This window comes from Grammomys surdaster, unplaced genomic scaffold, assembly GCF_004785775.1.
Source record: "Grammomys surdaster isolate TR1022 unplaced genomic scaffold, NIH_TR_1.0 192, whole genome shotgun sequence".
Lineage (NCBI taxonomy): Eukaryota > Metazoa > Chordata > Mammalia > Rodentia > Muridae > Grammomys > Grammomys surdaster.
Window position 1 is genome coordinate 3,112,711 of NW_021604637.1, and position 27,177 is coordinate 3,139,887.

General features: G+C 49.2%; 2 protein-coding genes across 2 annotated transcripts; both read right to left on the reverse strand.

Annotated features, from left to right (window-relative positions):
* Positions 1–602: 602 nt before the first annotated feature.
* On the reverse strand, positions 603–3,666 carry Hsd3b7 (hydroxy-delta-5-steroid dehydrogenase, 3 beta- and steroid delta-isomerase 7). The gene is made up of 7 exons (XM_028769424.1): positions 3,565–3,666; positions 3,056–3,223; positions 2,681–2,836; positions 2,361–2,469; positions 2,190–2,289; positions 1,903–2,065; positions 603–1,500 (listed from the first exon to the last, which is right to left on the reverse strand). Exons 2-7 carry the CDS (start codon positions 3,219–3,221, stop codon positions 1,085–1,087), a joined length of 1,110 nt encoding a protein of 369 aa, XP_028625257.1. The 5' UTR covers positions 3,222–3,223; positions 3,565–3,666; the 3' UTR covers positions 603–1,084.
* Positions 3,667–4,174: 508 nt separating this feature from the next.
* On the reverse strand, positions 4,175–26,240 carry Setd1a (SET domain containing 1A, histone lysine methyltransferase). The gene is made up of 18 exons (XM_028769433.1): positions 26,056–26,240; positions 25,706–25,801; positions 23,674–23,944; positions 20,696–20,817; positions 20,253–20,482; positions 18,772–19,684; positions 17,839–18,630; positions 17,160–17,336; positions 16,862–16,949; positions 16,037–16,194; positions 15,822–15,909; positions 13,019–13,339; positions 7,690–8,754; positions 7,139–7,311; positions 6,934–7,044; positions 6,646–6,765; positions 5,073–5,210; positions 4,175–4,996 (listed from the first exon to the last, which is right to left on the reverse strand). Exons 1-18 carry the CDS (start codon positions 26,203–26,205, stop codon positions 4,823–4,825), a joined length of 5,187 nt encoding a protein of 1,728 aa, XP_028625266.1. The 5' UTR covers positions 26,206–26,240; the 3' UTR covers positions 4,175–4,822.
* Between the last annotated feature and the right edge of the window lie 937 nt (positions 26,241–27,177).

Sequence of the window (27,177 nt, forward strand, 5' to 3'; positions counted from 1 at the left end):
AGGGGACAGGACTCCTGGGGCCTAGCTTGGGGGCCTGAGCCTGGCCACCCTCCTGTTAGCCCTCAGAGTCTTATTGCTCTCTATTGGTGACCAAGTTGCAAATGGATAAAATACAGGAAATTCTGACCCTCTGCCCCAGACCTGCATGTCCTGTCCCCAGTGCCCCTGAACCCCATCCTGGGCCGGATTGGGCCTGGTGGGACGGGAGAAATAGCAACTAATCCAACAGCGGGCGTGCTGTGTGCTCACTTCCTTCTGTCCCCACAGGGACAGGCGCCGTGGTGTGGGAGATATTGGGTGAGTGGGTTGGGTAACAGGTAGACACAGACTTGGAAAAGTATTTTAATCCAGGCTTGGCCAGATACAGGCTGACATCCTCAGGGAGGAAACTAACAGTATTATAGGTAAACTTGTTAGGAGAGACAAGACATGGGAAATCATTGATCTCTTCAGTTTTCTTTAAAGCAGATTAAAATATAAATGTCTAAAAGAGATACACTTAAAAAAATGATGAAAGGGCCGGGCGGTGGTGGCGCACGCCTTTAATCCCAGCACTTGGGAGGCAGAGGCAGGCGGATTTCTGAGTTTGAGGCCAGCCTGGTCTACAGAGTGAGTTCCAGGAAACCCTGTCTCAAAAAAACAAACCAAACCAAAAAAAAAAAAAAAAAAAGTTAAAGTATAACCCTTAAGGAGAATCAGATGTGGCTGGAGCCAGGTCTGAAAATGGTACCCGGAGCAGACCAGTGTGAGATCTCTGGAGTCTTTGTCCCTCCCTGCTTGGGAAACTGGAAACAGGAAGTGGTAGTGAGACCATTCAGGAATCAGTTTTGCCAACTAGCTGGCAGGACTGAGTTGGCACCAAAGATTGGCCTGTCCCTAAACCCTCTTCTAGAACTTGGAGACTGGGATAGGAACCAGTCTTAAGAGCTGTGTAGTTAAGGTGTGGCAGGGTCCACATCATGGAGTCATGATGTGTAGAGCAGGGTGTTCAGCTTCAAAAGGTAGCCATTTTTCTCCATCCAGGCTTTGGGGGCCGAGGACCTGGAGTATGTGCCACAGTGGTCTCCAGTTCCTAGCCCTGCCATCACCAGGCCGAACCTTCCATGGTCTGCACCCAGTGAATGGTGCGGGTCCTGCTCTCTTCCCATGAGAAGAGGGGCTTGTAGCCAAAATGGCGCTGTGCCTTGTTGGTACTGACAGTAAAGGTGGTGTTGGCCACAGCCAGAGTGTAGGGATTCAACAGGGGTGTGTACAGCACCAGTGGACGAAGCAGCCACTGCAGCAGGGCATTGAGGGCGGCCAGCAGCACCAGCAGCCAGTAGGGCAGCAGTGGGTGGGTGCCTATCAGCCGAAGTCCACAGGGACTCAGGAACTCCATGTTGAAGTCCTCGTAGCTTTTATAAGGTGACTTGTCATAGCAGAAATATACCTGGCCACCCATGAGTGCTGCCCGCTGCTCCAGCTCTCGGGCCACCAGCAAGTGCATCCAAGCCACATTGCCTACAGGAGGGAGGGAGGGAGATAAGCCGGCCTTGGTCCAGCCCCCTATTTAGCTCCACATATATTTTGCCCACACCTCTCTACTGTCTGGTCAAGGTTGCCTCTCCAAGGCCCTGTAGCCACCAGCCCTCCTGGGGATCCTACAGCTACTTGGTTCCTGTGTAGATGCTACCCCTTTCCCTGGAGAGCTACTGCTCCCCCTGCTTGGAATAACCTGTGACATGTTTTTATGTCAGCCCTCCCAACTGGCATGGATACTTTTCCCTTTGCAACTCATGCAGAAAATGCCCACATGCCCACTGTCTGCCCGAGCCCTGTGGAGCCAGGCGTACACTGGTGACTCTGCCACTGTCAGAGCCAGTCCTCTTGCCCCGCTTTCCCTTTGCCTTTCCCCGTCCTTACCAACATAGACCCGACCATGCTCCACAGAAGCTGGGATGGCCCGAAACAGCCGACCTCCAAAGCGCAGTCCCTGGTGGTAGAAGTCTCTCATGACCTGATGACCTTCACCATAAATGCCCGTGGGTCGAAGGGCACATGTCACCAGGGGTAGTCCTCCATTGACCTGGTGGCAAAGGGCGATGTTGGAAGATGCGCCCACCCTCCCCACCATGGGCTGCAGATGCATGCAGAGAAGCCGGAGACCCAGGCACTGCCTCTGCACCCCAAGCCCCATCTTTGCAGTGTACCTTCCTTCCGTTGGCCTCCAGGACCAGCTGTTCAGCAAGGGCTTTGCTGCATGGGTAGGGATGCCTGTGGACTGCCTCATATGGGGTGTCTTCATTGCCCCTGGAGTAGGGAGAAAGCAGACTCAGTACTGGAAGGAGATGGGCTCTAAGACTGAGTGGGGCCGAGCTCACCTGTAGAAGGGGTGGCCCTTGACATTAGGCCCCACCACTTCCATGCTGCTCGTGTAGACCAGGAACCGAGTCCCAGTCTGCACACAAGCGTCAATCACATTCTGTGTGCCTGCAGAGGAAAGGGACAGATGTAAGCTGTGTCTTCCTGCCTCCGTCTCTTTCTGCCCCACCCAGTGTCCAAGGAGAACCACATCAGGTCAGAACAGGGTGGAATAGCAGTGAATGGGCAAGGTTATCAAAAGGACAGGCCCTCACATAAAAACCCCTGGAGGCCAAAGTCAGGCCGCACACTAGGGATTAACAGGCAGGTAGCACCTCACCCTGCACGTTGACTTTGTGGATGGTCTTTGGACTGGCTTTCCCAAACACATCCACCAGCCCAGCTGTATGGATGACCACATGAGATCCAGCCATGGCTGCTACCACCTCGTGGGCCTGAGTCACATCCCCCTGGATGGCGGTCACCTGCACCGGCCCTGGTGGAGAGACACGAGGCAGTGTCAGAGCTGGGGCCTAAGCCAGCTGCTGAGTCTGGCCAGCATACACCCTGGAAGCCAAATGAACTAATGAGTCACCCGCTCCCTCTGTGTGGGGTGGAGAACAAACATAGAAATCATCTTTTCCACAAGCTGAGGTATCCCAGTTTGGGAAGGGATGGAGCCTCCCTCCTTCTGCTACTGGTCCACTCCAGTCACCTGTTTTCAGCTCCTCCAGCCAAGAACTCAGGTGCAGGTCAAAGACACGCAGCTCCCGAAGCCTGGGCTCCCGCTCCAGCAGCATTCGAACAATATGCTCCCCCAGGAAGCCACAGCCCCCCGTGACCAGGTATACCAGTGTTGGCACCTGTGCGGAGTCTGCCATGCCTAGGTGTGGGGAGAGAATTTAACTCACTAGAACTGCCCAATACCACCTGCTCCAACTATGTTATTCCCAGGACCATTAGGTGGGATCAATGGTGTGGGTGGGAAGGCCAAGTAGTAGCTGTGGGTTAGTTTTCTGTGCTTATAGCACTAAGGCTCCGTACCCTCTGACCCTAACTGCTGAGTCACTAGAATTGGATGCAGAAAGAGATTAGGGATTGAGACAAATGGGGAAAACTAGATTACTAAAGGACAGGCAGAGAAAGCAAGGAGTTGGATAGGGAGGTTGGAAGGGTTTAGATTAAGAGAAGGGCCAGCTGGGCCTCAGTATCAGCTCTGCCTACCTGTAGGAAGTCACAGGGCACCCAAACTGGCCACTGGGAGAGGTTGTGTCCTGGACTGGTGGACCAGCTAGATGCACAGAGGCTTCCTTCCTTCCGCTTGCTCCTCCCTCCTGGCCCATTCCAGGAAGGAGACCAAATTAGCCTCCACCCCTAGGGGCGGGCAAGGGGGTTTGAAGGGAATTCTCTTGCCAGAGTGCCCCCTGGTGGCCAGTCCATTCTTCAGTGGCAGGCAGAGGACAGAACCTGCCCACTTGGTAATGTGAAGTATTTAGGGGTAACTGGGTAGAGGAGACAGGGTGCCTTCATCACTGGTATGTGATCTTGGTTCTTCCCTCCTGCTGGGTTTCCCAGTAGGCTGGAGGCAGCACCAGCTGTGGTTCTGGGGAGGTAGAGCAGGGTAAACCTGATCTCCACACAACTCTGGCTAGCATCCATGGTGAGATAGATATGGCTTTATTGTTGTACTGTTAGGTGGTTGGTCCAAAGCAGTACTGCTATGTCTGCAGGTTGATTCACCCCAAACTCCAGGCCACCCATTTTCCCTCTTTCTTGCTTTACCGATTGTGTCAACTCACATCACAGTCTGCTCTTCCCAAAGATACCAACCAAGCATTTTTGTACAATAAAGTTTAATCACAATTATAAAAATGTGGTATTGGGTTTCACTATTAACATTATGTACAATCCAGCCCAACAAGAAGGGCCTGCCCCCCACCATCCTGGCCCACTGAGCCAGAGCCCTGAGACACCAGGGTGGGAGGGTGACCCACAGGGTCTGGCAGGAACAGATGAGGCAGGGTTCCAGGCACAGAGTTCCCAGGACTAGGGGCCAAAGGCCCCCCCAGGGGGAGAACATGGCCACTGCCCCAGAGACCCCTAAACTGGGGAGGGGTGCACATAGGGCAGAAGGGGAAATCCCCATTAACATGAAGCAAAGGGCTATGCAGCCCCCAAGAATAGCATCTATACAGGCTGGTACCCCAGGTTTCCACAGGAAACAGCTGCTGGCAGCTACAAAACATTTACAGCTTCTTCTTCGCAAAGAAAAAAAATTAAGAGGGTGGCTGGGCATGGGGTATAGGGAAGGCAGAAGTTCCCTCAAAGGACTGAGGCTCCCTTGCTGGACTCAAGGGCTCCCTATCCCACATGTGGAGGTGGGGGCAGTGGGCCCTGCTGAGCCCAATAAGGCCGGGGGTGCTGGGAGCTTAGGGCACCAAGGGGGAATAAATAGGGGTGAGGGCACCGGTCCTGCCCCACCTCAGTTGAGGGAGCCACGGCAGCTTTCAGTGCCGCACAGACACGGAATCTTGTTGTCTTCTAGTGGGAACTTGTAGTCGTAGGTGATCTCCTCATCCACGCCAATGGGCTGCTTCGAGTAGATCACAATCTTCTTCTGAGACTCGATGGTGATCACCTTAGCGTAGCAGTTAGGCTGCAGGAGGGGCAGTGTAAGCCACAACCCCACCTCACCCCTGCCCAGCCCAGCCCTGGCCCAACCCTGAGCGCACCGTGCAGCAGTGGTTGATGAACCTGGCAAGGTTGCCACACTTGGTGGCATCAATGATGGTGTCGTGATCCACCCGGAAAAGGTAGCTGCTGCCAATGCCCTCCTGAACATAGCGCTTCTCCCGCATGTCAGCTACCATCTGGTGGAATAAGACACGTCTTAAGACTTCAGCCACTGCATGAGCTAGAACCACTCCCCTCTGGCCAAGCCACTAGCTCCTGGAGCAACGCTGATTGGGTCTGCATTTGGGTCTACCTGCTCCCACCCATTCTGATCCAAAGTCAGCCAGAGGAGGACTCTAGGGAAACCAGCACTGGCTCTTCTGAGAACCTGTGTGGCCCTAGTGGAGGCCATAGCATGCTGTGGGCCTGGGGCTGCTTCTGAAATGACAGTGGCCATGCCTTGAATTGAATCCTTTCCTAGGATTAGCCTTCCTACACAGGCACCTACTGGGCAGCTGGTGAGAGCAGATGGCAGATGGTCTGTGCCAGGACAAAGGCCTTGTTCTGTAAGGGGCAGCTATTCCCAGGAAATAGGTAATGCAATTGCCACACTCACTAGGTGATCTCAGCCCTCTGCAGTTCTAGCCACCAGTGAGGTGGTTAGAAGAGTCTGCAGTGAGGACTCCTCCCAGGCTTCACTCTCCAGCCAAGTCTACCTCGGTAAGAGTGTGGGATGTTATTCCTGCACCCCTAGAACCTGAGCCTCACGCCTGCACTGGAACAAATCTTGATCACACTCCTGTTCCTTCTGCTCAACCACATTCCTAGAAGCTAATGGGGATGGCCTGAGAAAGGCCTCACCACCTTATTTTCACCCTCCACAGCCAACTTCCTGGCTGTCAACTACTTTGAAACTACAGGCTAGACTCCTGTAACTTCTGCTGCCACTATCTCATCCATACCTTGGCTTTGATCTGTCGTTCAGTCCCACTGAGGGCAGCCCACATGAGCTCCTTTCCACAGCCAGAGGGAGCTTATCAGCTTCACCCTGCCTTGCTTGCACAGCTTCCAAGCCATTCTCCATCCACAAGGCCGCTTTTCCAGGCTCACGTCCCTGTCACTGGCCCTGACTATGTTACCTGAACAGATGTTTTGGCCTCGTCCTCCTAAGAGAACGCAGCTCTGAGCCTTCACACGTTATCCCAGGAACAAGAGCGTGCACACATCCTACTGCCCTGGGAACTCATTACCCTTTAGCTTTCAGGCTGAGTATCACATCACCATCTCTGGGAGGCTCTGGGTCCCCACAACACCTATACCTTCTAGTATCAAACACCATCCTTTACTATCATTACTATCCAGCATTCCCTGGGAGAGTGGCAGCGGTACTAATGAGGGAAGCTCTGTACAAAATATCACAATTATAAAAATGTGGCATTGGGTTTCACTATTAACATTATGTATAATCCAGTCCAACTAGAAAGGCCACTGAGCCAGAGTCCTGAGACACCAGGGTGGGAGGGTGACCCACAAGGTCTGGCAGAAACAGATGAGGTAGGGTAAAATGCCATGCTGCTGTCCAGTCAGCAACTGGCCTGATGCTGGGAGTGGGCTCATGTGGGCTGGCCTCACCTGGCGAATATTCTGGCCAACATATTCTATCACCATCTCATCAGCTGCAATGGGTTCCATGGCAAACAGACCCCACTCATGGATCCGGCTCCGGCCAAATCGGAGTTTCTTCTTCCGGAACTAGGGGACAGAATGTAGCTTTAACTACTGGATGCTCCCACAAACTTGCACCTTCCCGTCATCCTTTCCCTTCAGCCCTCCCTGTTTCAAAGGATCCCACCAGGGGCAACTCTCCTTGCTGTAGTTTTTTCACTGGGTCTCCTCCCTCTTCCAGTTTCCCCTCCTGACCTTGAGCTGGTTTAGCTTTAGCAGATCACTATCCATGATGGCTGAGGTGCCAATAGCGCTTAGTAACCGCCGCTGCTCTGACCGTCGCTCAGAAAGCACCCGATTAGTCCCCTGTGAGGAAGACAAGGAGGTCGTGAGTGTTTGAAGGACAGGAAGGAGGTAGCAAACTAGGGAGTGTCTAGAGACACTCAGAGTAGGGCTCTACCTGAGTGTCTACACCTTCCAGTTGCCGGGCTGAGACAGGGCACACATCCAAGTATTTGTCTTTCTCCTTCTTGCTGATGGGGTAATAGCCTTCACTGCGTGCAGAGCCTGTCTGATGCTCCCGGGGCCCATCTTGGGGCCGTCGTTTACGCTTTGGAGTGCTTAGGTTGGTGAGTGCAGGGTGTTAAGGAAAGAACAGGTTCCTCATTGGCCAGTCTCTCGGGGCCCACACCTCCTGTTCAACCCAGACCCTGTCCACAGGGTAGCTTGTCTGACAGTGAAAATACGCAGTAAGGAGACAGAACTAGAGAAGGCAACCTGATAGAACCTTACCTGTTCTATCAGAAGAGACACAAGGCAGAGGGGAAAGACAGCTAGCAGCTGGAGAACCCCATGGCAAAGCAAGGCACAGTAATTTAGACAGACGGACCAGACAGATAAACCAGTGCAGCCCTAGGACTGACCTGAGGATAACATATGACCCCAGGGAAGGTCCCAGCCTTGTATCTTACTCTAGGGTTCAAATAAGATGGGTTCTGTGGCTTAGGATATTTGTGTGATGGACCCAGTGGGTGTCATTAAGCCAGTCAGCGCCACTGGTCTGCTGGAGCAGCCGTTCGTATGTGAGTCGCAAATAGCTCATGTCTTCTAAGTCCAGACCTGAGTTCCAAATATCATATAGGATGGTCATCTGTTCAAATTCACTCCTTGGCTCAAAGGAAGGAGGGGGCGGGGGTGGGGGTGGGAGTGGTGGCCTTCTTCTCCGAGTGTGGGAGCGGAGGCTGCGCCTCCTGATTGCCCCTTCCTCATCGCTGCTGCTACTGCTGCTGCTGCTTTCTGAAGACTCAGACTCTTCTTCCTCATCTTCCTCCTCCTCCTCGCCTTCCTGCTCTGGATGCTGCTGCTGTTGCAGCAGCTGTTGCTTTGGCTCTTCTGCCTCAGCCACCACCACCTCAGGGGCCTCCAAGACTTCATCAGCTGGAGAGCTGAAGAGTGCAGCAAGGGCAGGAGCTGGCTCCAGGGGCCGAGGTGCTGGTGTGGTAGGTGGGGGCTTGATGGCTAGGGCATAGTTGTGTTCCAAGAGGATGTGGCTGAGTAGAGGGCTTGGGCGCTCAGCCTCATCTGAGGTCTCTGTGGCCTCTGAGTCGTCACCAGTGGGTAGGGTAGCCAACCCACGTCGGGCTGGGGTCAGGGCCAGGTCTGCCAGTACTGCCAGGTCTACTTCTGTCCCTGACTCAGTGGCTTCCTCTTCTTCAGTAGAGCGGACACGACCTCCAGCTCGATTCCGACCCCCTCGGGCTACCTCCTCAGGCCAACTCTTGACCAGAGATGCATGGTCCAGGGGTAGGTTTCGAATGGTCCGCTCTATAACCCGGGGGACTTTTCTAGAGACTGGACCAGGAGACTTGGCCTGCAGCGGGGCAGCTGTAGAAGGTTCTGGGACTGGTGCCTCCTCTGCAGCAGAGAAGGAAACAGTTTTCCGGCGTTTCTTGGGTGGGGGTAGAAGAGGGATAGGAGAAGAGGGGCGCTCATCCAGGCGGGGGGGAGGGTCTGGAGGTCCAGCTGGGGGCTCTGAGGGAGGCTGTGGTATATTAGGAGGTGGTTCTTCAGCAGGACCTGGGGATAGAAGCACATGGACAAAGATCAGAGTGTTAACCTCATCAGACAAAACTGTCAGAGTAGGAGACATGAGCTCAACTATCCTGGAGCAAGGCAGCCTTACTTCATCAAGTTCTACCCTGTTCCACCTCAGCTTCCATCTAAGTATACTCATGCTTATGTACGTACAAACCTGTTTGTTACACAGGGGCTGCTGTCTGCCTCTCTCCTGTGCGTTATCACTCTCAGCACCGAACTCCCTCCACAGAATGGGGCTCTGTACCTGTTCATTCATTATTCCAGCTGACAATGGAACATGTCCATGTCAGGTATTGGGAAAACTCAGAGCAGTCAGATAAGCCCAGGAAGCTGTTGTTCAAACAGGATAACCAACCAAATCAAATGTCTAGTCAAACTCGGAGAAGTAGGGAGGGAAAGGATCCCATGGAATTTTACACTGTTTATAATTCAACACTGGAATTCTAGCCTGTTTATAAGACCATGGAAGAGAACATAACCCAGGACTGGGACTGGACATTTGTAGGTTCAGAACTTTAGCAACTGGCTCTACCATTTTCAGAACTAAATGGCAGCCAGCACCACATCTGGCCAGGTAGGCAGGGATCAGCTGTGCCTACTGCCTCAAGCTGAGTGCTCCTTACTTGGGAGCACTGGAAGGTCCTTCACTTTGTTGCATCCTACACTCTGGGTGTCACGTGGATCTTAGACAGTGGCAAACTATACAACTTAGCATCCAACTCAGCTTCTTCACAGATTTCTCTGTACTCCCTCCCTTCCCCAGGCTTTTCATTTATGATGCAATTACCTGCAGGCAGTACAACTACTTTTTTCCTGGGAATTGCTCTCCTATGTTCTCAAATTCTTATCAACGAGGCCCTAGAAGTCAGTCCTCCTAGTTTTCTCCCTCAGGGCTGTCACTGACTGACACCACCAAGACTGTTCCGTAATCCACACCAGCTCCATCAGAGACTTTCCTAAAAAGGTCTATGGTAGGAGGTTGGTTGGCCTGTTGCTACTATGGTGCTTTGGTGGATGGAGAAACAGAGGAAACCTATTTCCTAGGGAAAGCAAAACTAAACCAAACTAGAAGACAAAAGGAAAACGAGACCAAAGAGTTTTTCTACTTGTCTCTGAAAACTCCCAGTCAGGTACACCATATAAACATACCCACAACCACTCAACATGACCCCTCCTCTTTGAGAAAGGTCTCATGTAGCTCAGACTAGCCTGGAACACACTGAAGCTCATTAGGAACCTGATGCTTCTGTAAATGCTGGGATCACAAGCATGTCCCACCATACCCAGCTCTCCCTTCTGGTAAGCTGACTAAAACTGGCTGCTGTTACCAGGCACTCAACAATCTTTCTTCAGTCATGCTACCATTTATTAAGTTGTCACTTTACAGAGGAAGGAATGGACTATCTTTTTAAGCTTTCCACAATTTTCTGACACCAGGCCAGAAAGCCCAGTATACCCTACCCTTAGAAAAACCTATCTATCAATATTATTTCTCCTAATCCCGTAACACTTGCCTTTAGTCTAAACCATTCACCTGAAATTTATAATTCCAATAACCTGTCAGGTCCAAGACACTTCTATCTTACAACTTCTCCAGTGGCCCCATAACATGGTCTAATCCATCCATCCATCCTTCCTTCCTTCCTTCTTCTATCCATCTATCCATCCATCTATCTACTATCTACCTATCTGTTCAGTTAGTACTAGACATTAAACCTCATGCATGCTATCACTGAGCTAGATTACTGGCCCTTTGTAAAATTTTATTTAGATACCAGGTCTTGCTAAATTGCCTAGATTAGCCCCAAATAGCCTCAAACTTGATATTCTCCTGCCTGACTTTCAAGCAGTTGGGACTATACCCCTGTTCCACCATGCATGGCTACTCCTATCTTTAGAAAAAAAACAGGCCAGGCGGTGGTGGTACACACCTTTAATCCCAGCACTTGGGAGGCAGAGGCAGGCAGATTTCTGAGTTCGAGGCCAGCCTGGTCTACAGAGTGAGTTCCAGGACAGCCAGGGCTACACAGAGAAACCCTGTCTCGATAAAACAAAACAAACAAACAAACAAAAACAAAAAAACAAAAACCATTTCTGTATCTGGTTGCTTTCTCTGCCTGTGACTCCCCTGACATGAGAGTTACAGGTGGTTGTAAGGTCCCATGTGGTGCTGGAATGAACCTGAGTCCTCTGCAAGAGCCGCTAATGCTCTTAACCACTGAACCGTCTTCTAGCATCCCTCTCCTTTTTGAAAGACAGATAAGCTGGAGAACTGGCTCAGCTGTTAAGAATGTTCTCTGCTTTTACAGAGGACCCAGGTCAAGTTCCCAGCACCCAACATGGTGATTTTTACAACTACATATAACTCTAGCTCCGAGGGATCCGACACCCTCATCTGGCCTCCATGGGCACTGTATGCATGTGGTATATAGACATACACTCACACAAACACATTTTAAAAAGGGAAAGACAGACACCATCTCATAAGTATCTGAAAGCTGCCTTCAGGCTCACTGTGCACCTGAGGATGACCCTGAGCTTTGGACCTTCCTGCCTCCACTTCCCCACTACTGGGATTACAGAAATGTACCACAACCACAACGCCTGGTTTTTATTCTCATCCTTTTAGAGTGGTACTTAGCTTGATATATAAAACTTAGCCCCCGCTCACTTTGCCCATGCCCACCCTCTCTCTTCCTGTGCTCTCCAGAGGGAACAGCTGAGTTCCCATCGATGTTCTCCCTGCTCTTGGGCAGACTGCTCTTCCCCAAGTCTCTGCTCTACAATCCAATTGCTGATGTTTTTAACTGGAGGTCCAGAGATCTCCACTCAACTCCAATAATCCTACCCATAATCCATAATCCTAGGTCGCTTTTCTGACAGCCTTTCCTGGGATGTAGTATTACCAAGTTATCGATCTTCACCCCTGTTTCTACCAATTCTCTCTGTCTCTGAGCCTCCAGTGTAGTTTTTCAACTGTCCATTTTGATTTTTGAGATAAGGTCTTTCACTGGAACAAGGAATTTAGCCCCAGGGATCTGTTTCTACTTTTCCAAATCTGGGATTACAAAGGCAAGCCACCACACCTTTCTGTGGGTGTTACAGATGAAACTCAAAGGTTCTGAAGCTTGTGTGACAAGCATTTTACTGACTGGGCTATATCCCCATCCCAGACTTCATTGTACCTGTATCCTCTCTAATGCTACTCTTATACTTCCTTCCACTTCCTCTTTCCAGATCTCTCTTCCTGCCAGATGGTCTTTTTGAAACATAGTTGCAGCCCCCAGAATGGAAGGAGAACATTGCCCTGAGTGGTCTTCTGTTGCCTGGAGATTCGGGAGTGGCTATGAGTATAGGAGGTGTCACAAGAGGTCAACTCATCATCCCATAGATGCTGGAAGTTTTAATTACACGAGGGATTCCTCAGTCCTGGCTTCCCGTCCTACATCCTCCCTGGCCTCTCAGGAGTCCCTTTGTGACACTCTGGCTCCTCTCTCACTCCTCTTTATAATCAATCTTCAAATCACTATTCACAGTTTCCTATGGTTCTCACAGCAGAGACCCATTTCTTGCATGGGCTCTGCATTTTGCATGGGCTGGCCACCACCCAATTCTACAGTTCTGGCTACCTTCTACCCTAAATTTTCAATCTACCAAAGGGTGAGCTTTCTTCCAAATCTAACTTGCTGGACCTTATGTAGAACCTATCTATCTGCTTATTCCTCCTCATTGTTTGGCCTAGACCTGAGCTCACCTGTGCTTCAGCAGGAGGATGTTCCCAGGCCCATAGATGCCCTCAGGGATCTGAGTTCCTTGTACTTTTTTTTTTTTTCATAGAACTTACTGGGTTGAAATCATAGTTATCTCTATGCATTTACTGCTTAACTGGGCTGCATCTCCCTATAGACTGAAAGCTTTATGAGAAGAACAGTGCCTGTCTGACACATCGTCACATCTTTGTACTGCTCCTAGTAGAAGTACTAGTGCTCAATAAACTCTACTATATGAATAGTAGAGTTTATATGAACAGTCCCTACAGGAGGCCCACCATATGCATGTGCTATAGAATAACAAGGACTATACACAAGGGTACAAAGAGCTCAGTTATGTGAGTGTTAATATGTGCCCATTTAACTGTTCCACATATAATTAGCACCCCAGGGACAGACTGTAGGTGGAGACCATTCCCTAAAACACCAGTAAACATATATCATAATCATGTCACCTGTCCCATGCTACCTACCTGCAGGCTGTGTGGGCGATGTCTCCTTTTCAGGGAGAGGCATGACAGGGGAATCTACAACCCTGTCTGTCTCAGGCTTCTCATCAGGAGCTGGAAGGGGCTCTGGAACTTCTCTGGGGGGTGGTGAAGCGGAGGGAATGACTGCTGATTGTTCCTCTTCTTCAGAAGAGGACTCTGATGAGGAAGAGGAGGAAGAGGACGATGATGATGATGAAGAGGAAGAGGAGCTGCCACTCTCGGAGTCCGAAGTGCTACCATTTTCACCGTCTGAATCCGCATACAGAGAGCACTGGGAGGATGAGTCACTGTCCTCATCCTCACCTGGAAATTCACAAGGGGTATCAGTGGTTAAGAGGAGGGTCACTACTAAGTACTCTGGATGTGAGGCTCTAGGCCAGGTACTGGAATCCCAAGAAGTTAAATAAGCAAGTGCATGTTCACAGTGACCGACATCAGTATAAAGAACTGGAGAAGGAAGGAAGGCAAGCCCTGGGTTCTGCTTGAAGAACAAGACTGGGACAGTCACCTCCTAGGGAAATGCTAAAACCAAGAAGGAAATATTCCACTACAAACAAATAGAGATGAAGGCCCAGCCTACAGATAGAGTTCCAGGACAGACAGACAGACAGACAGATGGACAGATATATACAGACCTGGAGACTGGCAAGCAGTTGCCCTAGAACACCAAAGTGTGTCTATAAAAAATAGACTCAGAAAGAATTCTGGAATAAACAGTACATGCCTTTAATCCTAGCACTTTGGAGGTAGAGGCAAGTGGACCTCTGTGATTTGAGGTCATCCTGGTCTACAGAGTGAGTTCCAGGATATCCAAGGCTACATAGAGAAACACTGTCTTGAAAAAACCAAAACACCAAAAACCAAAAACAAAAAAAAAACACAAAAAATCCAACAAAAAAGCAAGTCACAGTGGTACATGTAGCCCAGAACTCTGGGGATGGAGGCAGAAGACTAGTCATGCTCATCTATACAGCAAGTTGGGGGTCAGCATGGGCTCTGTGAGACTCTTTCTCCAAAAACAAACAAAACAAGGTGCCAGCAAGATGGCTCAGTAGGCACCTGTTACCAAACTGATGACCTGAATTTGATCTCTAAAACTTACCTGGTAGAAGGACACACACATCACGGCACAGCCTCACACATCATATATACCACACTTATGGAAGATCAGCATTGTGTGCGAGAGCACTAAGAAATCCCAAAGAAGCATAACTGAAAAGGGCTATAATTCTCACACCTGGAAGGCTAAGTAAGTCAATGAGGTCAGGGAGGGAGAGAGAAGAGAGAAAACAGATATACTGATGAATTCATCATGATGGAGTAAAGAGAAGGTGATAGTGGGGGAGGAACTGGAACATGGTGAAACTAAGCTCAAGAGAACATATGTGCAGGGCCTAGACTGACTGACTATACAAATGGCCTGTAGGTCACTTTGGCAGAAAACAGGGAGTCAAGATAACAGGGAGACAAGTCTTCCTTGTAGAGAAGAGAGTACATTTTAGAAAAGACAATTTTGTTATCAGTTTTGAAAATGAATTAGACAGAAGGAAGGAAATAGAGGCAGAAATCAGTCAAGACTGCAGCAGAGGTGCTGGGGCTGCAGGTCAGTGGTAGAATGTTAGTCTAGCATGAAGCCCTAGGTTTGATCCCCAGCACTGCATACATGTTTGCATGTTTGGCACAATGGCATGTTTGCAATTCTAGCATTGTTTAGGTAGAAGTAGAAAGGGCTTACAAAAGTAAGACCCTCCTGGGCTAAAGACCCCATCCCTAAGAACCTACACGAGAAAAGCAGACAGAAGAGCAAATGTGACAAATTCAAAATGCATGTTGGAGGTACACCTGACAGGAAGAGAGCCAAAGGACCAACAGGAGGGAACTGTCTTCATTCTCAGCAGGTAACCTGGCCCTTTGCTTCTCCAGTGAGACCTCAAGATCATCACTGCTATCATCCCTGGCCTCTGAGAAAACAGTACTTCAGAGGAATTCCATGCAGACAACAGTGGCTCTTTCATGCTATCAGAAGTTATTACTCGATTTCATTGTCCTTAAAATGTAATCTGTCTCCAATGACACAAAGGGATTTGTTTCTCGCCCTTCTTTTACCCCCCCCCAACAAGTTCTTAAAAGCAAGGTTCTTTCTATTGTACATTTCTTCTAAAAAAATTTCTTTAATTTATGCATACGCTTCAGTGTATGTCTGTGCACCATATGCATGTAGAATTGAAAAAAATGTGTTGATCTCCTGGAAGTGAAGTTACAACCACCATGTAGTTTCTGGGAACTGAATCTGGGTCCTCTGAAAAGCAATTAGTGCTATTAAATAATGTGCTATCTCTTTCCAGTCCCTCAATGCATACTTCTGAAGGAATGCAGATCACTAAACCATGTACAATTTGGAGAAGCCAACAGACACACACTTGGGCGGAAGAGTGTCTGCTGACGGCAAGAGAGATGAAGGGAAAAGAAAGGAGCGAACTGACGGCTGGGCCTTTTCAGGAAGAGTAGTGCTCTAGGACAAGACAGTCTAGATTGGTAGCTTTGAGGGGCAAGAGGAGACTATATACCCTTCACCTCTAGGACCTGGGGAAAGAAACAGACTTTTCAGGGCTATCCACAGGGACACCTGTTTCAGAAGAGAGAGTATTCTGAATTAATGAGATTCATGTTCTAAAGAGTCCTAGGATTCCAAAGGGCATTGCTAAAACTGTCATTGCAAAGGGCAAGAATGGTATATAATCCCTTCTTCGCCAAACCTGAACTCTACTCAACTGCCTACACTCACCATCCGATGCCTCTGCTTCCTTCTTGGTGGCATCCACAGCTTCCTCCCGCTCTTCGTCTTCCTCATCTTCCTCATCATCATCTTCATCCTTAAGGAAAAAGACAAATAAAGACTAACAGGAAAATGACACTGGGTTCCAGCTCAATGAGAAGCTGACTGTGTGAACAGGGGCTAGGGAAAGGCTTCTGGCAGACACCAGGTGCCTAGCATCTTACCTTCTCTGAGGAAGACTCCTGGGATGCCTCTTCCCCTTCACTGTCCAGAGTAAAGGATTTCCGGTGCTTGCCTTGGGTCTTGCCTCGTTCTTCATCTCGCTTTGGAGGCTTGGTCCCTGGACGTCCTGGTTCTCCAGCTTCCTTCTCTCGCTCAGGATCTACAGAGGAAGTCAGAGCAGTTACAATCTATCAGTAGTCACTGCTCTGCCATCTTGGAGGCAAGGAACAGTACTGTCCCCTTTACTGACAGGCCACCCGTACTCAGCACAGAAACTGGAATACAATACCGTGTTATACAATTTGAACTACATCCCACACATTTTCTTTGATCATTTTCTAAGCTGGGTGAAAGAGGATGCCAACTTGTTTTATCTGGGTCAAGAAATAATATAAGGCAGGGAGTTTTCCAGGGAAGCAGATCTGACTCAATAAAGTAGCCTCAAGTCCCACAAGCTACCAACCAAAAGCCCAGACTTCAGCAGACTAGGAAAGCTACACAACAGAAGCATTCAGCAGTGAACCTGGATAGATGATTCTTCAAGTTCTGATTCTAGACAGTGAAATTTCTACTTTGTAGTTCCAAAGATGAAGATACAAAAACACTTAAATCAGCACAGCAGAGCTAAGAACCATAACTAAAATGCAAGGAGAAGCTTATGTGACACTCTGATGCCTTTGGAATTCCTTTCATTCACTTTTACTCTGCATCAAGTCTCCAAAGGGTGTCTTGCCCTCAGAGATACCCTGACCTCTTCATCCCTCCTCTTGCTTCCTCTTAGGCTAAGAAGACCAGCCCTTTATCCTTCTGCCTGATTTCCTACTTACCATCTTCATCTTCCTCAGCTGGAGTAGAGGGCCTGGGCCTCTTTTCCTCACTTGCCTCTGAAATTTCTGATGGCTCTTTCCGTTTTACCTGGCAGATGCAGAAAGATAGGACCCACTTAGAGCTCAAACAGAGATGAGAGTGAGGAAAAGGGAGGAGAAAAAACAAACAAACAAACAAAAAACCCAAAAAACCACCTCAACCACCAAAATCCACAGCCCCACCCCACTCCCACACCCCATTTCCCACCATTGGGGAGGGAGGCCCACCAGCTTTCCCCACCACTAAATTCCTGGATACCTTGAATGAAGGCAACCGCAGGGCCCCTCGAAGCCCTGACCCAAAGGCAAAGGCTTCAATGCCTGTGATACCGCCACTCTTGGCCCAGTCTACAAGGGACAGCATGCCTGGCTCTTTGAGCTTCATCTTTTCTTTGTCCTCTTCCTTGGCTTGCTGTTTGGCTGCATTCTGGAATGGCTGCAAATAGTAGGGAGACTAAGCTGAAGAACCCTGAGCACAGGTATTCCCTCCTGCCCAAGAACCAACAGTGTGTCTCAATACCATCACCACGCATAAACCTGCTAACACTACCTATCTCTGGCAAATTAAAGCAGTTTCTCAAGTCTGATAATTTAGGCCATCCACCCTTAGGAAACAGTTACTAATTTTTACCAAGCTACAAATGGTGGGACTAAATACAAGCCCAGAAACATTCAAGCGTTCAGTCCACCGTAAAGCAGCAAAGAAGCCAGAACAAAGCTCTTCTGACACGGGCCCATGGTTACCTTTTGCTCGGAGTCATAATTCCCCAGCCTTACTACCCATTTCATTTTCCCTTGTCCCTACTTTGAATTGGGCAATCTAGGGAAGTCAAAGGTCTATCTCTTTCAGCAAATAAACAAACAAACAAACAAGCAAACAAGCAAACACACACACACACACCAAGCATGCCAGGGTTCTCAGCACTAACCCTCCTCACCTTGGCCTTTTCTTCCTTGCTCTCCCACCACTGGTCAAAGGCTCCAAAGGCCACATTCTCTACCATCTTTCGGTTGAGGTCTCGCTGCATAATGCTCTTCATCTCTTGGACAAGGGTGGCCAGCACACGACCCACTGTGCCTGCTGATGGTAAGGCCTTGCTTTCTGCTATCTCTGCTTCCTCCCTATGAGGCAGCCGGGCTTCCTCTCCCAAGACTGAGGAAGAGGGCAGGGGCTCGGCTGCCATAGGCAAGGGCAGGTGGTAGGCCTCCCGGGAATACGCCCCACGACCTTCTTGCCCTTGAGTGTACAGAGCATAGGGCAAGCCATAGGCTGCCTCTTGTGGAGGTGGAAAAGGGAGGAAGGCCTCGCCAAAGGCCCCACCAGGAGGACCAGCTGAGGCTGCAGTCAATCCCTTGCCCTGCCGTAACTGGTGGAGGCGTGTTAACATCTGGGTCTGCATCTGGAAGGACATGGGCATCCCTCCCCACTGTGCCCCAAGTCGATCCATAAGTTCCAGGGAGTTCACAAAGTCATAGATGTGGGGTGGTGGTGGTGGAGGTGGTGGAGGGTACTCAGGGGGTGGTGGTCCATCTGGGTGGGGTGGGAGGAGGTAGGCAGGTTGGTGGGGAGGATAGCCCAGAGGAAGGGAAGCAAGGTAGGGAGGAGGAGGGGGAGGTGGTGGAGGCGGTGGTGGCGGCGGCTGCTGGGGGGGTGTTGGGGCTGGAGGTGGTGAGCCACCCCTGTCATCATCAGAGATCTCCATATCTTCTCCAGAAGAACATGGAGAAGCCTGTGGGGTATGGAGGAGAGTCACAGACAGCTCCTGCTAGAGCTCCCTGAGCTTGCCCTCACACTTGTCTTCATGTCTGAGCACCTTCCCTCCCCCCAAGCTATAAGCTTCCATCCCAGATCTGGCTGGCCCCAGGCTCACCTGGTTCTGTCCATTGGCCTTTGGCGACTCCCGGGCAGCCCCTGGCTCTCCAGTCCCTGTAGGTGCTACATCTTCAAAATTAGCTGGAGCAGGAGGGGGTGTGCAGGGCCCATGACCTGTCCCAGAAGGCACCTCACCCCCTGCATCTCTAGCCCCAGGGCCTGCACTGTTCTCTTCCTCTTCTTCTGTATCAGAAGCCAAGAAAGAAAATTTGGAGCGTTGTTCCTTCAGCAACATTTCAATACGGGAATCCAAACTGCTGTGCTGAGCAAAGGGCACACTCTCGTTGGTGGTCTCTGGGGCTGGGGAGCCAGAACGTGCAGGTGAAGCTGGGCGTGGGGAAGTCCGGGCTTCTTCTCTCTCAGGGCTGGGTGCCCCACCGCCACCACCACCACCACTGCCACCACCACCACCACTACTACCACTACTACCACCACTACCACTACCACCACCACCAGGTTCTGGAGGCTCTGGAGGTGGGGCCTCTGAGGCAGGAGGCCGGTAGTCTTGGTCAGTGGATCGGTTAGGCTCAGGGGCCAAATAGGAGGTATAGGAAGGTGGGAAGCGCTCAGCTGTATTTTCGGTAAATGGAGCCCCAGAAGGGTCCTCCCTAGTTGCCCGGCGAGGTGGATAGGAAGTATGGCGCTGGTAACGATTCCAGCTTTCATAATATGCTGGGTAGCTAGAGTCAGAACCACGAAACTGAGAAGCTGAGGAAGAAGTTGACGACGAGGATGATGATGATGATGATGAGGAGGAGGAGGAAGAAGAGGAGGCTGCAGTAGCTGCAGCAGTTGCTGAGGTGGCAGTAGCGGTGGTTGCAGGGGCTGAAGATGCAGAGAAATGGCGGCGAGAAAAAGAATCTTGATAGCTGTTCTCTGACCGCCGGGGTTTGAAGGAGGTTGAAGTGGTGCTGAAGAAGAACGGGGAGTTAGCTAGGCTCCCAACTAAGTGACCAAACCTGACTGGCTCTGCTTTCATATTCAAAGTCCCTCTAGACCCAGATTTGATCCCAGCACCCACATGGTGGCTCAGAAACATTTTCACTCCAGCTCTAGGTGATCTATTGCATGGGTACAAGGAACACTGTGTGTTCAGAGACATACATGTAGCCAAAACATTCAGAGACAGAAAAATCTTAAAAGGGGCTGGAGACACGGCTCAACAATTAAAGAGTACAGACTGCCCTTGCAGAGGGTTCAGGTTCAATTCTCAATACCCACATGTAACAACACACAGCATGCATACATACACGGAGGCAGGAGCATGCACGTGAGCACGCACACACAGACACACAAACTCAAAGCAGGTCTCTCAGCATCTGCTTCTATATCCCTGAAAACAGCAATCTGTCAGTTGAAACCAGAGATTAAAATAAACAGCTTCCAATTCCTTCTCACAAAGACTTGGAGCTTGTTCTTTCCAGCTGCAGCTTCCATAATCAAATGGCTACAGCCCAAGAGAAATTATGTTTCCCATACCTGCTGGAGTAGGCAGAGTCCTGAGAGTAGGGGGTGCTACCCCGAGATGTGTAAGGGGTTCCTTGGGAGGACTGAGGGGTGAACTGGCCAAAGGAAGATGGGGTATCCTGTCGACTGCTGGAGAAATTTGTATCTTGGGAGCAGGGAGTGCCATTGCCAGGGGTGCCCCCCACAGTAGCGCCTGCTGGATAGGCAGCTGTGTCAGAGGAAGACCGTCGGCGGGCTTCAGTCTAAAAAAAGTGGAGCAAGGAAAAAAGATCAGGCATGATTTAAAATTGTCTCCTGCCCCAATCTGAGATTCCAGCTCTTTGTTTCTGAAGGCCCCTAGGTATCTTTCCTTAGTTCTTCCTATACTTAGTTTAGTGCCTTCCCAGATGGTTCTTGCTCTGGGTGACCAGGTAACAAGTACATGTGCCTAACAGTGGCAGCTACAAGCTTCTCACCGTCTCAGTGGCTGCACCAGAACCCTGGAACTTCTCACTCAAGGCCTTGCCCCCAGTGGGCACAGTCTGAGGAGTGTAAGAGCCATTGACAATCAATTCATAGTACTTCATTCGTTGTTGGCCTAGATGGAGAGAAATGGGAAGCAACAGTCAGAAGGAAAAACAACCCCCTGATTTGGTAGTTTTGTTTCTTCCTCAGGTCTCAAGTTTCCTACAACCTCTTGAGTTTAATGTTTCAGAATGCTAGTCTCCTACCTAACTCAATGCTTGGAAACTTTTACCTCAATTCTACCTAGTTGGTGTTATTCTGACTAGACTTATGCTTCTTTCTATTGTTCTTGACTGATTTGAGACAAAGTCTCAAAAATAGCCAGGTTGGTCTTGCAGTCACTAAGCAGAAAAGAATGACCTTCAATTCCTGACACTGTTGTCCCTATTCTTCCATGTTTAGGAATTACAGATATTTATCACCACGTACTGGTCTTTTGCAGATTTGTGAAGTAAAATCTGGCTCATCTCTACCTATAAAATATATATCCTATTAATATGGGTAGGCAATAGTGCTTGGCTTGGTATGTGAAAGGCCCTGGTTCAATATAACCACATTTTTATAAACTCATAGTTTACACATAGACATCATCTAGAGTGTTTAATAAACTTCAAGAAAAGTAGAGGTCTGTCTGCTGCTAAGCCCCATACTCCTTTATGTTATAAACTAAAAATTGCAGAACTGCAACTACAAAAGTCAATCCAGCCCATGAGGGGGTAGGGAGGGTATTTTATTTGCCTTGAACAATGACTTTTAAACTCTTGGAAGGGGTTGAGTGGTGAGAGGGTTTGGTGGGTAAAGTGCCTGCTACCAAGCTTGGCAATCTAAGTTTGTTCTCTGGGACCCACATAGAGAAAGGAGAGAACAACCACCCTTGTTGTCCTCTGACCTTCACATGAGGCCATACAAGCAGAATGGACATGCAAACGCATAAACAAATAAATATAAGAAAAAATTGTGAGAAGAATGTAACCCTTAAAAATGAAGAGTTACCAAGTACGGTGGTATATGCCTATAATCCTTACTTGGGAGACTGAGGCATGGCAAGGGTCCAATTCAACATGAGCTACACAGTGAGTACAGGTCACCAGACAGCAAGACTGACTCAAAAACACACAACATAGATTGGAAAGCCGCCCAATTGGTAGAGTGCCTTCCTAGTATGCATAAAACCCTGGGCTTCATCCCCAGGACTACATAAATCAAGCATAGTGGCATTAAGTCTATGATCCAGGATGAAGGAGGATTAGAAGTCAAGGTCATCCTTGGCTACAATCAAGATTAGGACAACCTGAGCTACATGAGACCCTGTCTTCAAAGAACCAAAACAAGGGGTTGGAAAGATGGTTCAGCTGTTAAGACTATTTTGTGCTCTTGCAAAGAACCACCCACACGGTGGTCTGTAACTATCCAGCTCTAATTTCAGGGGATCCAACAAATATCCTCTTCTAGCCTCTGTGGCACACACACACACACATATGCGCATACATTTACACAAACACACACATACATAGAAGCAAAAATAAATCTTTAAAGGTAAAATAAAACACCAAAAATAAAGCCTGGGACCAGGTGTAGAATTCAAGGGCAGTCTAAGTTATAGAATAAGACCTATAAAACAAATAAAAATGTTAAAAACAAAACAAACAATTAAAGCTTTTTAATCCCAGCACTCAAGACAGCAGAGGCAGGTGGATCTTAGTGAGTTCAACGCTAGCCAAAGCTGTATAGTGAGATTCTGTCTCAAAAACACATGAAAACCATAAGATTACATACAAAACTCTTAAGTTGAATTTGGAACATTGGTCTTCACTCCCATTTGCAAACACCAACCAACTTCTTCTTCCCTTAGCTGGCACTATACTAGTTTGACATTTCTCCCCTGTAATTCCTTGAAAGCAGTTCAAACCTGCTCCACTTTTTTTTTTATTCGTGTGTATGATGCACATGTAGGTTTCCAAGTGCACACACATGGAGGCCACAGAAGACACTGGTGTCGCCCACTGTTGCACTCTATCTTACTCAGTTTACAATCTCACTAGAAATCAAGTTAGTAATTTGTATGCTGGCTAGTCAATCAAATTCTGGAATCTGCTCATCTCCTCCCCACAAAAATAAAGTTAAAGACATACACAACCATATCTGGATTTTATAAGTGATGGAGATTTAAATTCAAGTTTTCATACTTGTATAGTATGTACTATTACCCACTAAGTTATCTCCCGGTTCCTTTTTGTTTGTTTGAGACAGGCTCTCACTATGCAGCACTTGCTGGCCTGGAATCATCTCTGTAGACAGGCTAGCTTCCTCGTCCTCCTGTCTCCTGCCTCCCAAGCACTAGGACTACAGGCATGTGCCACCATGAAACTCTGCTTCATTCAGCTGTATCTCCACAGATCTGTGGTTTTGGCAGGCAATGACCTAAAACTCTACTTCTTCAATTACCCAACGTTTCAATCTCAGTATATGTGCTACCAAAGAAAGCACAAAAATATGTGTAATTTTAAAACAACCAACAAACAAAAAAGAAAAACCCTCCTTGAGCTGGAGAGATGACTCAGCAGTTAAGTGCACTGGCTGCTCTTCCAAAGGACCGGAGTTCAGTTCCCAGCACCGACACGGTGACTCACAACCATTTAAACTCCAGTTCCAGGGAAGTTTGACCCTTCTTTTGACTTCTGTGAGCATGAGACATACATGCTGTACACAGATATTCATTCAGGCATAACAGGCACACACATAAAAATAAATATAGAAATGAATCTCTAAAATTTATCTCTAAAATTTAAAAAATATTAAGTTCGGAAACACACCTGACCTCAGGAATTTTGGTAACCGTGACCCTGAGTACTTGGGTGAGCCAATTAAGTATTTGCACACATAACCCCTGCTAGAAACCAACCTTAAGCAACAGGCAGGGAGTCCTCACCTTTGATATCAAGCTGGGCATGAATGATATTGCCCATGACAGAGGTGAGGTGGAGGTTTTTGACAGTTTCCTTGGCCCCCCGAGTGCTGGTGAAGAGCACACGGGCTAGACCTAGGTGTTTTCGAGTGCGGGGATGAAGAAGGATCTCCACTTCCTCCACCTCACCATATTTCCGGCACATATCCTTGAGGAAGGTTTCCCGCACATTGTCATTGAGCCTCGCAAAAGTTACTTCCTTCAGTGGGATCTGTCCGATATAGAATTCATCCAGCTGTGGAAAGACAAGAATTGGTCTCGGGTTTCCTTACCATTTGAGAAACTTCAGAGACATCCGCGAAATTAAGACAAGTCTGGCAGACTGTTCTCAAGGGGGATCATGAGACCTACATTAGCTGTCTTTCTTCTTATGACAAACAGCAACAATTGGGAAGAAAAGACACACAAAACATTAAGAATCAACATACACAAGAAAGTGATAGAGGAAAATAATCTATTAGTTCAGGGTTATTGACTAGCATAGGCTAGATACTAGAAACACAAAAACGGGAATTCTCATTCAGAAAAGAGACAAGACAGTGCTGAGTCTATAATGCTAGCACACGGGAGGCTGAAGCACAAGGAATCTCAGTTCAAGCCCAACCTGGGCTACCTAGGGAGTACTTGCCAAAAAAAAAAAAAAAAAAAAAAAAGCCAGATATAAATAATCCAAATATGACACAGTGGTAGCAGAGATGTAGACAGGGTATCTGGGACACAAAACAGGACCCTTCATACAGAAAAAAATCAGGAAAAAGATTCATTAAGATACTATCATTCTTTTTAGACTTTGCAGACGTTTAAAAGTTTACCAAAACAACAGACTTCCAAGACATGAAATTTGTCCATCTTGATATTTCCTAAACACTGAAAAGAGTCTGGTTGAATATTACAGGGGTACGGTATTAAAGAAGTGATAAGGCCTGCCCAGATCAATAACCACAAATATCAATGCCTCAAAACAGACTTAGCATGCCAGCAAGTGGGTACAGACACTTGTCACCAAGCCTGACAACCTTGAGTCTGACCCCTAGGACCCATGGTGAAAGCCAGCTCCCACAAGCTGTGCTCTAACTTCTACACATGCACAATGGCGTGCAAGCTTGTCTGTGAACACACACACAGGACAAATACTGTAGTAAAAAAGAAAAAGACTCAGAAAACAAAATTAAAATAAGAGCATTAGAACCAAAGACAAATAACAGCAAGATGGAGCCTAAAACTGAGGAGGGAGCTGCAGAAACCAAGCAAACACCAAACTCAGCATGAAGAGCACAGCAATGGAGACCCGAAGACTGAGACGAAAGGGAAGAACTACTGGATGGCTCCAGGCTTCCACTGCCGTTTATCAGTCAAGAGAAAGTGAGGCGAGCAGGACTTGGGGAGAAAGATGACGTGTCTCAGTACATGTTGGCGGGAAGGAGGTATGAGAAATAACAGGCAAAGGAGCGTTCAGGGAAGCTGCTCAGGGAAGGGCGAAACTAAAAGGGGTGAAGGCACTGCACAAATTACCTTAGCAATAATCAGAAACAGAAAACAAAAACAAAAAACAAGATCAGGAGGAGACAAACAACATCAATTTTCTAGACTCAGTCCAAAGCTTTAAGAATATCCTACTAAAGTAGAGAGCTGCTCTCACAAACAGGATAGAGGAACACACGCAAATGACAGTGAGAATAGAAGACTCCAAATGGACAGTGGTCTTAGCAGTATCCTTAACTGCTGAATAACCTGGGTATCCCACTGTCATGCAGCTTCAGAATACCCACCCACACCTCATCCTTCCAGACGTCAATACCCTCGTCACCAGATATATACTAGTATACCTTTTGTCCAAAACATCTCAAGTCTCACAAACTCAAAAAGCAATGAGATCTGGCTGTCAATGTTCCTTCTGAATAGACACTTTGGTAGGCTATGTTATGTGAAGACCAGGGTACTGGGGTCCTTGACACTCTCCAAGGACCGACATGCAGGGAGACCAGCAGGCACTTACCTTAAACTTAGGAACTGGGAGGGAAAAGTCTCTGGTTTTGGACCTGACATGACAGCGGGGATCTTGGAGGTCTTCCACGGGGGTATACTTTGAGTCCTAAAAACGACAACAACAAAAACAAAAACAAAAAAAAACCAGAAAGAGATAAAACCAGACTGAAAACATACCAGGCTATTGAGTTTATAAAGTCCATGCAGAAGCCAACATACGGAAGAGATGGGATAGCTTGCTCATCCTCAAAAAACCAAGCTACAGGTATAGGAAGTCTACGTGTTGAATACTGAACAGGGGAAAATGGGGAGGGGAGACTGGAGGTCCAAATAAGTCAAGAAAAGATCTAGGGCACTCACACTGACACTGAAGTGGACTCCATCATAGCGGTACACCTTCTGAGAAGGCCTGCGCAAAGCAGGGTCCAAAGCAGGATCCACTATGAGCTTGTAGTTCCGCCACTGGAAGCTCGGGGCTTTTTGCCCATCTCCCCCACCTTCCTGGTCCATCTTTGCTCATTTACACTGTCAGGAAAAGAGGGATACAGAATAGGGGTCCACGACTTAGGCCTGACTCCCTTGCTGTCCCCTCAATGGCTAGCCCAGATTCCAGGTTCCCACATGAGTCCAGTTTCCACACCTCAGCATGACCCATGGCTCCCTCAGATCTTGCCTTGAGGACCCTACAGCACTCCATTCCTCTCCACCCCCAATTCTACCCTCAGGGCCCAGGCCCATCTCGCGCCCCTTTACCTTCCCGCTCTCCCTAGCGCGCCCCACTTGGCCTCCACGCAAGACCCCTCCCCCGTCCCCTCGCAGGCCCCGCCCCCTCCCGCCTCCTCACCGGCCAGCGGGCCCGGGCCAAGCCCCGCTCCCGCTCCCACACAGCCGCTCGCGTCCCCGCGCCCCAATCCTCTGGACCAGAGGTGGCACCTCTTCGGGGCGTTGGAAACACCGCGAGACCAAGCCTGAGACCCAGCTTCGGTCCCTGAATCCCGGCGGGGGGCTGGGGGGAGGTAACGCGCGCCGCTGCCCTCTCCTCCCGCCCGGGCGCGTTCGGTGCCCCCCCCACCCCGTCGGCGCGCACGCGCGCCAGGGCCCTACTCACCCGCTCGTGGCGAGCGGCTCACCCTCCCCCCCACCGCGCGCAGCACCTCAGCGGCGTGAGGCGGCGGCGGCGGCGGCGGCAGCGCGAGACCCGGCCCCGCAGCGGTGGCGGCGGCGGCGCCCCCCCACCACCACCTCCCCGGCGCGCGCACCAAACACCACCGCCACCTGCACGAGGCCCAGCGGGCACAGCGTCTGCATCCGCACTTTCGCTACAAGTACTGCGGCGAGATCCACGGGGCCGAGGGTAGCGGCCTTGCCTCGGCCGGCGCCCTGTGAGGCTCGGGAGTTGTAGCCCAGGGAGCCTGAAGATTGGCCGCATTCCCCGGAGAGTGGACTGCACCACCCTTATCCAGCTGCTCCGGCCTTGGGGTT

Bases quoted from the DNA above. Each gene is read 5' to 3' on its own strand.
- Hsd3b7 (XM_028769424.1), bottom strand. From the start codon at position 3,221: ATGGCAGACTCCGCACAGGTGCCAACACTGGTATACCTGGTCACGGGG. The intron at 2,837-3,055 runs GTGACTGGAGTG...TCTCTCCACCAG, and splicing joins GCTGGAGGAGCTGAAAACAG to GGCCGGTGCAGGTGACCGCC. The intron at 1,501-1,902 runs GTAAGGACGGGG...TCCCTCCTGTAG, and splicing joins GCATGGTCGGGTCTATGTTG to GCAATGTGGCTTGGATGCAC.
- Setd1a (XM_028769433.1), bottom strand. From the start codon at position 26,205: ATGGACCAGGAAGGTGGGGGAGATGGGCAAAAAGCCCCGAGCTTCCAG. The intron at 23,945-25,705 runs GTAAGTGCCTGC...GTCTTTCCACAG, and splicing joins TCCCAGTTCCTAAGTTTAAG to CTGGATGAATTCTATATCGG. The intron at 16,195-16,861 runs GTAAGTAGGAAA...CTTCCTCTGTAG, and splicing joins AGCTGAGGAAGATGAAGATG to ATCCTGAGCGAGAGAAGGAA.